The sequence below is a fragment of the Corapipo altera genome, unplaced genomic scaffold (assembly GCF_003945725.1).
Source record: "Corapipo altera isolate COAL_440 unplaced genomic scaffold, ASM394572v1 101, whole genome shotgun sequence".
Lineage (NCBI taxonomy): Eukaryota > Metazoa > Chordata > Aves > Passeriformes > Pipridae > Corapipo > Corapipo altera.
In genome coordinates, this window is record NW_020884984.1 from 819562 (window position 1) to 830758 (window position 11197).

An 11197-nucleotide genomic window follows, 5' to 3' on the forward strand; every position below is an offset into this window, starting at 1 on the left:
ATTTAAACTTTGATGATGGAGGGGGGAGAAAGAATAGTTAGAGTAATAATTAGTAGTATTTTTTTCAAAATGCAAGTATAGTTGCTTAGTGGGACTCAACAGTTGTTACTCACTTGGACATCTGACATTCCACTCTCATCTTTTTGTTCCTTTTAAACACATAAAGAGTTCCAGAATTTTAGCATTGTCATTTTGAAGAAGCCAGTAAGATTCTTAAGTATTTCAAATGGCTTTAAATAGTTGATTGTAAAATATTTGTTCTTCTTAAGATCTAAGATTAGGGTTTAAGTTTCTAGGGCAGAACTGAGGATAACTTCTTAAAGCAGTTCAAGCCATCCAAGAAAGTGGATGAGGAGAAAAAGAAAAGTCCAGATTGCAGGACAAAACCCTCAAGGTTTCAGGTCATATTTTTTGTGTGTATATATAATACATTTGATTAAAAGGTAAGAGTAAAAGCCGTGTCGATTTTTGTTCCAGAGGCCTCGTGGACAGAGAGATTCCAGTTATTACTGGGAAATAGAAGCCAGTGAAGTCATGCTTTCCACCAGGATAGGGTCAGGTTCCTTTGGAACAGTTTACAAAGGCAAATGGCACGGTGAGTTCTTGACTTGGCGCCATCTCACAGTGTTGATGTGGTGGGACAGCATTCCTGAAAAAGGGAATTTAATGATACTCTGTGCTTTTCTACCACCACAGGTAGTGGGTGAGAAACAGTAACTTCCTTACTGTAGCAACACTGAAATTAAGGCAAAGAACAAATGTTAATCAGACATTTCTATCATTCACGATTTTTCTGCTCTTCCTGGATAGAAGATTTATCCCTCCCAAAATGGAGTAGTGTCTAAGTCTAGAAAGTTTGCTTTATAGATAAAGTTTTGTTAAAAAGGTTATGTGTATATATACATATAAACATTTGAATATTTAAAGTTAATTATAAAAATGCTGAAGCTGGATAGCAAAATGTTGACTTACATACAAATTAGTAGAGGTGTATTGTACACAAATTAGGAGTTTTAATTACGCTGCATATTAATGTTATTTTGGAGAGGAGAAAAAAAAAAGCTACATTTTTAGTAACTTTTATGGTCAATGTATTTTCAGGGGATGTAGCAGTGAAGATACTAAAGGTGGTAGATCCAACCCCAGAGCAGTTCCAGGCTTTCAGAAATGAAGTGGCTGTGCTGAGGTGAGTTGGGGTTTCACTGCTAAACTCCTTTATTCCAAGGCTCTTTGTTTGATTCTCACCCCTTCTTTAAGCCTTTTTGCCCAATATTCTGTGTTTGATAGATACAAAAAGCAGATCTCCAGAGAAAAAATGAAAACATTTATATTGACAATTCTGACTGTTGCTGTGGAGCTGTGAGACACAATCACAGCTCAGAGGCTTTCAGGGGTTCTTTGCTGCTTCTGAAAGTTGTGTTTTCACCTCAGTAGTGCAAACACCCAGAATTGTTCAGGTCACCTTGGGCAGGAAAAGGTGAGGATTAATAAATTCTGCCATGATTCTCACCATCAGAGGACTTGAACTCATACTTGATACTTTTAAAATTGCAGCATAAGACTTTTTCTTTTAATGCTTAAACATGTACTTTGATCTGAGAGCTTTCTGCTTTGAAATACTATTTTTTTTAGTGTTTGAATAACTATCTGTGATGTTCCTCCTGAAACTGAACTCTTTAGATACATAAAAACCATCTTCTCATCTGATAATTCCTTCACAGTTTATATAGACCCTTTAGTTTCCTCTTGACATTCATTTTTCTCTCTAAAGTTGTCACTCTTGCACAGCTTTCAGGATGATTCTGTTGTTCCAATAACTCTTTCTAATACCACTTGCAAACGTGAATGTTGGTCATTGATTTCAAAACACTCAAATCTTCATGACGTCTTTTCCTTAAATGTTGATTTTATATAACTTCTGTGGAACTAAAAAACAGTATTTTAACTAAAATTTTAATGAAAAAACCAGCTGATTTTATTAAAAAAATATAAATTGGCAACCCTGGCATATTTTTATTATTTGTAAAACCAAACTTTAGTCACATATCCAACTTGGAAAAATTTTGCAGGAAACTCATGTTTTTTGACCTCCAAAGCTGAAATACGTTCCTTCAGCCAGGAATCCACTTTTAAAGGCCTTTGAACACATTTTTTATGGAGACACTGATTTCCCTGTCTGCTCCTTTCTGTTAGGAAGACTCGGCACGTGAACATCCTGCTCTTCATGGGCTACATGACCAAGGACAACCTGGCCATCGTGACCCAGTGGTGCGAGGGCAGCAGTTTGTACAAACACCTGCACGTCCAGGAGACCAAGTTCCAGATGTTCCAGCTCATCGACATCGCCCGGCAGACAGCACAGGGCATGGAGTGAGTTGGATGGACAGGCCTGGCCTTGGAGTGGGGTTTGCCTTCCCTTCCTCAAACCCTGGCGTGGGGAGGCTGTGCTGAAATAGGAACGGGCTGTGCAGCCTCAGCTCAGCACTGTTGGGGGCAGCTGTGCTGCTGTTCAGTCGTTTGTCCCTGGGGATTCTTCAGATCACAGGGTCAGGGAATGGGTTGGGTGGGAAGGGACCTTAAAGCCCATCTCATTCCACCCCCTGCCATGGGCAGGGACACCTTCCACCAACCTAGGTTGCTCCAAGTTCATCCAGCCTGGCCTTGGACACTTCCAGGGATGGGGCAACCACAGCTTCTCTGGGCAACCTGTGCCAGGGCCTCCCCACCCTCATAGGGAAGAATTCCTTTCTAATATCCCATCTATCCCTGCCCTCTGGCAGTTAGAAGCCATTCCCCCTTGTCCTGTCACTGTCTGCCCATAGAAATCCCCCTTCCTCCTTTTTATAAACTCCCTTCAGGTCCTGGAAGGACCCGTGAGGTCTTCCTGGAGCCTTCTCTTCTCCAGGCTGAACAAACCCAGCTCAGTTCATGTCACTTATCAGTCACCTCTTCTGTATTTTATCTGTTATAACTTGAGGTTGTTACAACACACTAAATAAGATCCTGTTCTAAATATACAATTAAGGGTATTTTTTTCTTCCCCCTCTTACTGTAACATTGCAGTGTTTGACAACCACTAATTTATCCTGCTGGTAGTTCTGTGGGATGAGGGAGTGGCTGTTCCTACTCTGCAGCTCCAGGACTCGCTGAGATACATCCTGCAGATGTCTGAGTTGACTGAGACCCCACCTCACTGCTCTGCCAGCACTTGTTCTGATGCTGGAGCACACAAGGTGCTGTCAGTGCTCATCCATTTTGTGCATCAGGACCCAGGTTTCCAGTCAGACCCTCAGCAAACTGGGGATATGTAAATGGAGAGGGTTTGTGAACAGTGCCCTTAGCACAGGGGACAGATTTCCTGCACAGGAGGCCAGCCCCAGTTCTGCAGGGTGAGTGTAAGTGATGCCATCCCTGTGCCCGAGGTGCTGTCCTGCATTCAGCTCATTGTTTAGAGTCTCCTCCTGATGACCAAAAGTGCCCTCATCCTGTCCCGGACTCAGGCCAGAGGAGTGAGCAGTGGTTGAGTGTGCCATGAACTGCCCTGGGGGCTGGGGGTCAGTGGAAAGGCTGTTTGGGAGCAGCTTTGGGAATGACACTGCTCTACTTTTCCTTCACAGCTATTTACATGCGAAGAACATCATCCACAGAGACATGAAATCCAATAGTATCCTTTCTTAATGGTCCTGCCTTCAGTGGGAGGGTGATTTATTGGTAATGGAGCTTCTGGGGGGGTTGAAATAGCTGTGTCATAAATATATATATATATATATATATATATATATATAAAATAATGAGCAATTCCTACCGATGAGCAAGAAACTGCTTTTAAGGGAGGACTTCCATAGGACATATGTGCTTGCTTTTCATACTCCTGGGGTAAAGATGTGCAACAGTTGGGCTCCCAAAGTGTCTTGTTTTAGTTAAATGGTGTTTGTGCAATTGTCTGGTACCCTGGGACAGGCTGCATCTTCCCTTGATGGGAGCAGTGCCTGCTGATCTGTGTGTGCACATATGGGGCTTGGGACTGTTTCTCATGTATTTTAATATATTTAGAACACCTCATATGACTGCCAGAAATGAAGCCAAAAATCTTACTTTAAACTCAAGAACAGGCAGCCTTTTACCACTATATTTTGTGCAAAAATACAGATTTAGTAATGCGTGTGGAGTAAAAATGTTGTGAACTGATGTCTTTTGCCTTTGAAAGTGCCTGCTTTTGGAGTTGCCAGGAACAGCAGGAATTGTGGCTTCCTTCCATAAAATCTGACAGGATGTTTTGAAAATGTCATCATAAAAAAAATACGCCAAAGTCAGTAGTTCTATAACGGGGATTCCCATTTTCAGTTAAACTAGAAATAGAATCATGTCAGTGTATAGGAAGTCAGGAGTTTGTGATTCCTGATAATGATTTTTGTGAAATAAATCAGCTCTGCTTCTGACGTGGAAATTAGAGTCAGTCATGTTTATATTTCTGAATCATCTCTTTGAACTTAAAACATTCCTAAGTGAAATTGTTAAATGATATTTTTAAAATAACCCCAGCAAAGAAAGTGTTGGCTATCAATCATAACAGGCAAATCTGTTAAGGAGATAATTACAAGTAGTACAGAATGTTTCCAGTTAAAATAACCATAACACTATGGTTAAATCTCAGGAGATCTGCCAGAGAGCTTTATGTAAATAGATTTATTTTATATTTACTTCTACTTGTAGGTTTGTTTGGGTTTTTTTTTGTTTTAGGGGGTTTTTTTGAGTTGTGAGACCTCTGTGCTGTTTCCCTTTGTGTCTTGTGACACCAGTTCAGTATTCAGGTACCTGCAGGCATTGATGGTAATTAGCATTGTTGATTTCTGTCCTAACTCACCATAAAGATAGATGTACAAATAATGCTGAAACATCTGGTCTGGTTTAGTCTTAAATGTTAACTTTGTAAATATGGATGCCATAAACTGCTTTTCCCGTGTTGAAGATAGAGCTTGCAGCAGGTTTAAATAAAACAATCAGCAGTATTCTTGGATAGTGGCTCATGTTTGTGATCAGCCGACATTTTGTAGCCATGTCAGAAAATCCAGAGCGCTTTCCTCAGTTTTGCAGAGTTTCTTTAACAAGTCTTTAGATATATTTCTGCACGAAGGCCTCACAGTGAAGATCGGAGACTTCGGGCTGGCCACGGTGAAGTCGCGCTGGAGCGGATCCCAGCAGGTGGAGCAGCCCACGGGCTCCATCCTGTGGATGGTGAGCCAGCCCTGCCCTGCTCCAACCCTGCCTTTGGGCCTCTTGTGTTCTGGCAGCTGGATGCTGTTTAACACCTTAAACCTCAGTGAACGTGCTCTGAGTACTGTGGAGACTCTCCTTACAGTTATAGGTTGAGTTAAGATTGAAGCACGGAGTGCTGGAGTGTTCACTGTGCAAAGGGACACCAGGCACCTGAGGCTTCTCCTCTGGAGTGTTGGAGTTTTTAAATACTTAGGGCTGTCAGTGTGCCAGGAAGTGTCCTTTAAAAACATCAGGATGCTTGGCCAGGATTGGTTTGTGCTTTGTAAAATACACACAACCCCTGAAACCAAGTTACAAGAGCAGAAATGGTTTTTTTTCTTTTAGAAACTTATTACAAAAAGCCAAATTTTTTTACAGCTTTCAGTAAAAGGATTTAAAACTAACCCAGTGGATACCTGAAACAGGCCTTGGGGAAAAAACCCTGCATATTTGCTCTTTGCAGGTTTTTTTCCCATTTTAATCATTTGTAGCCCATCTTTGCTGAGCTGTCATCACATAGAAGGGGAGGTTGTTTCCGTTTCCTTGCGGGTTGCTCTGATCCCTTACTGGGGTTTTGTTGTGCTGTTGTACTTCAGTGCTTTGCTCAGTAATTCTGGGGGACTTCATTAGGGGAAAAAAGTCTCAGTCAATGGGAAAGTTATTTGGATTGTTTCTCTCTGGTTTTGTTCAGTCATTCAAAGTTGTTTCCTTTAAGCTCTTCAGCTTCATAATTGTGCTTTGTTTTGCAAAGGTGCTGCAGTGCTCCTGCAGCTCTTCCCTGCTCTTCAATCTGGGCTGTTTCCTACTTGGCTTTCATGAAAATGTTTTGATACGGATGTTATAAAATACCAAGTCTGTATTGGAATTGTGAGTTTTCCCCCTTTAACATGGATACCTGTTTAAGAACTGATGGATAAAGTCTCAGGCTCAGCTCTGTGTGAGCCCCAGGAGTCAGTGACCATTGCCAACCCCAGCACTGACCTTTTGATGGCACAGTGCCTGCTCAGCCAGAGCCTTGCTCGTGTGCCCTCAGTGTTTAACCCCCTCCTGCTGTGTTTGTTCCCTGCCCAGGCCCCCGAGGTGATCCGGATGCAGGACAGCAACCCCTTCAGCTTCCAGTCAGATGTCTACTCCTATGGAATAGTGTTATATGAGCTGATGACAGGAGAGCTGCCCTATTCCCACATAAACAACCGAGATCAGGTGAGGAACACTCTGGGACCAGCATTTGATTTCTGGGTATTGCACATTTCGCAGGATAAACACAAATGCAAAACAATTGAAATGTTATTTATAACCTGCTTTGTTTCAGCAGCAAATCTGTGTTACTGAATGTTTATTCAGTATTGACAGGGACAGTTACTCAACGGAAAAAAATTGGGTTTTATAAACATTCTAAGTGCCCTGTGAATTTATTCACAGGTTAAAGCTTTAGGTACCTCAGTAAAATCTTGGTTTATACATTTGCAGTTACGTGAACTTTCCCTTTTGATGTTAAAAATGTTATTCTTGTGTCAGGTTGGATTCTGTGGTTTTTACTAAGGCAAAAAAATAGTGCCTACTGTCAGACCTTTGAATATGGAATGTTAGTGTGATTTAGTCTTTCCTGAGCTGTAGTCACCCAACCAATAATGGTAAAGAAGCACACTGAGGCCAGAACCCCCAGCTGTTCTCTTCCTATGAACACTTCTCCTGGCTTAGCCAGTGTAGAGCCAACGCTGCAGGGCAGGAACTGTGGGATCTTTAGGAGCGTTTTGATGATCCTCAGTTGTGGTTTGTGGTTTTGGTTGCTTTTTATAAAATTAAGATCTTCTAATGAGAAGTGTGTGTGTATAGAGATTATGGGGGCAAACAACTAGATTTTAGCCTCTATTAGTGACTCTTATAATCTGTAATAATTCACAGTCAGTGTTGTAAGTAGAAGAGGCCACTTCTGTTAAGCTAAGGAAGTTGTTTCTTATTTTAAGGTTGTCTACAAACTGGGCCATTGGAATATGCTTTAATTCATAATATTGAAATTATATGCAAGTTTCAATAACCATCACTGTTGCAAAACATGCAGCAGCTGACCCTCACGTAAGTTTTCAGGAGGGACAGAATATTTCCAGGAGAAGAACACAAAGATGTTATTTAGGATGAAAATCCTAAACAATGACCATGTTAACCTGGATTAAAACAGAATAAATATTTTCCGACACTAATAACATCTTTTATTGTTTGTCTCAAAACAGTCCATCTCCTTTTTTGCTGCATTAGTTGTGATTAGTTCTGATGATCTCTTGCAACTGGCAGCTCCTTTTACAACATGACTTCAAGGTTGGATTTGATGATCTTGGAGGTCTTTTCTGACCTGAATGGTTCTGTGATTCAGAGATCCCTGAACATCAAGTTGTCACTGTAGACTCAGCAGAAGGAGCTCCCATCTCCATGTCATGGAGCACCAACACCTCCTTCTCCTGCTGAGCCTTCCAAAGCACAGCATTCCTGGTGCAGTCCCATCCTACCCTGCACACAGCGGGACCATCAGCCTGGTTAACTCACTGGGACAACCTGCAGGGCTCTGGGCTGTCCTTTGGTACTCAGATTTAATCACCATGAGTGAAACCACTTCCCTGACTTTGGTTTGTGCTGCTTCCTTGTTGTTCTGCAGATCATTTTCATGGTTGGCCGAGGTTATGCTTCGCCAGACCTCAGTAAACTGTACAAGAACTGCCCCAAAGCAATGAAGAGGCTTGTAGCAGATTGCTTGAAGAAGGTTAGGGAAGAACGACCTCTGTTTCCACAGGTAAGTGTGTTTTGTGCACAGGAGTTTCAGGGTATTGTATAAATAGCCATTAGCACACAAAAGAATCTACTCAGGTGAAAGGTTTGGGTTACATGAAGTGCAGCCTGGTTCCTATTTTTGCCTTTGTTCATAACCCAGCTCCTTTGGCAGTCGGTATATCGGTTCTGCAAAGGTCATGAAGCTGAGGCTGTGCCAGGTGACCCTGGAGCAGTTTAATAGCTGACCCACTTTAGAGAGAAGCAAAAACCCACCCTAACACAATTAAAATCAAATCTGTTTCTCTGTATACATTTTATTTTAGTGTAGGTTTGAGGGAAATGAGAGACAACTCCTCCTTTCCTTCCCCACAATTAAAAACAAGCAAACAAAATCCACTGGGGGATGGAAATTCATGTAGCAATTTTTTGTATTTTTACAAGGGATACTTTAGCTTTTTCTGTCACTATGAGGATGGGGAAGCTGCTGTCTTATTAAATAGCTGGAATTAAATATCAGCAGATTTTGGAAAAAGAACTTCTTGCTGTTTTAAACAGCTTGTTGTTTAAAAAGTTCTTTCCAACAGTTCCTTGCAAACAGACTGTCAGGCAGAAAATGCAGTTCTTTCCCTGTTACTCTGCTGGGATTGCACAGATGCTTGTGAATTGACTGAGAACTAATGGAAAACCCCTTCCCACCCTCTGACCCTCCCTGAGGCTCCTCAGAGCACAGCCTGGCTGGTAGAGGTGGGTTATTGCAGCTGCACTGTTGTGTTCAGTGCCCGCAGAGCACATTGGCTGCTCTGCAAGATAAGCTTAAAGCCAGAACTGAATGGAGTTGGGAAGGAACTGAATGAAGGGATGAATGAAGGTTTAAGACTGACCTAGGCAGAGCTGCCTCTCTGAGCAGCCCCTAACTGGGTGTGTTCCCCCAGATCCTGTCGTCCATCGAGCTGCTGCAACACTCCCTGCCCAAGATCAACCGCAGCGCGTCGGAGCCGTCGCTGCACCGCGCGGCGCACACGGAGGACATCAACGCCTGCACCCTCACCTCCTCCAAGCTGCCCGTCTTCTAGGCCTGCCCCTGCCCCGCTTGGGGACAGGCACACAGGGACACTTGTGCTCTCCGTGCCTCGTGCCCAGACCAGTGCCAGAGGGATCCCCGGTCCCCTCGTCCCAGCAAGCTGCTAAGGATCCGTGCTCAGCCCTCCCGGCCTGCCCTGCCGTGCCCTGGGCAGGGACAGACTGCAGATCAAGAGATCTATTACTATTTTTTTAATAGATGCACTTGAGCCTTACTTTGCCCATGCCCGGAAGCGGATGATGTTCCTTTGGCAGTGGTTCTGGATGGGCCGGATCTGTGCTGAGGGGGTGTTTTCCACAGCCAGGGTGGCTCTGAGGACAAGGTCGTGGTGCTCTGATTGCCCCATGCCATGTGCCACCTCGAGGTGGGGGAGCTGTGCCTGCAATGGGTCTGCAAACAAGACTGAGGGAAGAGGAAATAACTCTGGAAATCAGCTCCTGCCGTAAGAGCTTCATCAAGCCAATGAAATAAGTTAAAATGCTAATTCAACACAAAATAGTTTTGCAATAGTTTTGCACATAGAAGAAAAACTCTTGCAAAAGAATGGAATCTGTTCTGAATTGTCCTGCTCAGAGAAGGAAGCAGCCAGTCATGGTCATCCTGAGAAGCCTCACAGCTGACTTTGGTACTAAGGACTGTTCCCTGCAGCCCAGGAGGTGGAGAGTGTGGAAGCACAACCTTGGGGCTGGCAAAGGCTGAGGGACGTTATCCATCTGCATCCCATCGGAAGCTGTCGTGCAAGAGATGCACTATCAAGAGGAAACTGAGCATATACAGTTTTTCTTGCTGATTTGGGGTTTAATTTTGTTTTTATTGCTCCTGAGAAAATGCATTTATTGTAAGCCAAGGTTCCTCTGATTATCTTATTTTAATAAAATAAATTAAATTTTAGGTGTATGATTCCATGTCATCATTTAATGCACTACTCCATAGTTCTGACTGCTACATTCTAGGCTTGGAAAACTCAGAAAATGACATTCTGAGTTTTAAGAGAGTTACTATGACAGGTAATAGTGCAAGTAAAAACACACTTGATACAACAACCACTCTTTCCCATCACTCCCATGACAAGACAGTTCTTTACTGTACTAATCCTTTAGCAGCATCTACTCAAACCCACACTGATGCCTCTCAAGCTGTTTCACTGCACCAGTTTTGCTCTGTTTTCTCTTGTTTCTGTAGGGGGAAGTGAGGGTTTTGTCTTGGCTGAACTCCCTGAATGACAGAAATAGGTGCTTTAATCTAAAAATCGGGGGTTTTTAAATAGCACTCTGTTTAAATATGTTTATTAGGGCAAGGATGGAAACCCAGATGGTTGGAATGGAAGTTTGGGATTTTGCCTTTCTCTGTGTGCACAGGGGAGTGGGGGCCCTGTCTGAGCAGGAGCAGTGAGTGGTGACTGGGGGGCTGTCACCTCCACCCCAAATGGTGTCAGTGGGGACAGCTGCTGTGTCCAGCTCTTCTCTGGAATGACCAGACAGACACTGCAGGTTCTTGTGTGCAGCAGCAAAACCCCACAAAGTGCTTCTGAAAGAGGGACTTGAGCCAGACACAGACTTAGAAATAATATCTACACTGTCTGTACTTAGAACATTCCATAATGTAACAAGAAAGGTGGAATATTGATCCTTAGAGTGACAGTAAACTTTGCTTGCTAAAAAGTAGACTGAGACTTGAGGGAAACTGCTCCAAATGGTTCTGCATGGGTTTTAATAATACTCTTGGTATTTTAACTGCAACTCTCTCTAATGTAATTTATCAGTAATTTTAACTTCATTATCATAAACTTAAAGAGGGGGAAGAAAAAACCCACCAGAAATGCTTGAGCTGCTTTTCACTTTAGCTCTAATTTCCCAAAAGAAACCATTAACTCTTGATTCTGTGACTCTTAAAACATTTAAATATATTTGATAAATAGGCTTATTTTAAGTAGCACTTGATGTCCAATTAAATGAAAGCTACTAATTTAGAAACTCAGACCTTTTAAATTTTACTGCTCTTTAATTTAAACTTCTGTCTATGTTGTCCCTGGATAGCTTTGGAAGACAAGTTGCCTTCTTAATTTCAGATCACTACCTTAAACAAGACATTCCTGAT

The 11197-nt window shown here is 42.6% G+C and overlaps 1 protein-coding gene across 7 annotated transcripts in view; it reads left to right on the forward strand.

The window, feature by feature from the left end:
* The window catches only part of RAF1 (Raf-1 proto-oncogene, serine/threonine kinase), a 66213-nt gene extending 56222 nt beyond the window's left edge, over positions 1–9991 (forward strand). For all 7 annotated transcript variants that reach the window (XM_027665995.1, XM_027665992.1, XM_027665993.1 and 4 more), the window contains 8 exons: positions 478–595; positions 1102–1186; positions 2194–2370; positions 3618–3664; positions 5117–5235; positions 6328–6459; positions 7907–8041; positions 8952–9991. In XM_027665995.1, coding sequence (XP_027521796.1) covers positions 478–595; positions 1102–1186; positions 2194–2370; positions 3618–3664; positions 5117–5235; positions 6328–6459; positions 7907–8041; positions 8952–9092 — 954 coding nt within the window. In that variant the 3' untranslated portion in view covers positions 9093–9991. The remainder of the gene's footprint in view (positions 1–477; positions 596–1101; positions 1187–2193; positions 2371–3617; positions 3665–5116; positions 5236–6327; positions 6460–7906; positions 8042–8951) is intronic.
* Positions 9992–11197: the final 1206 nt, after the last annotated feature.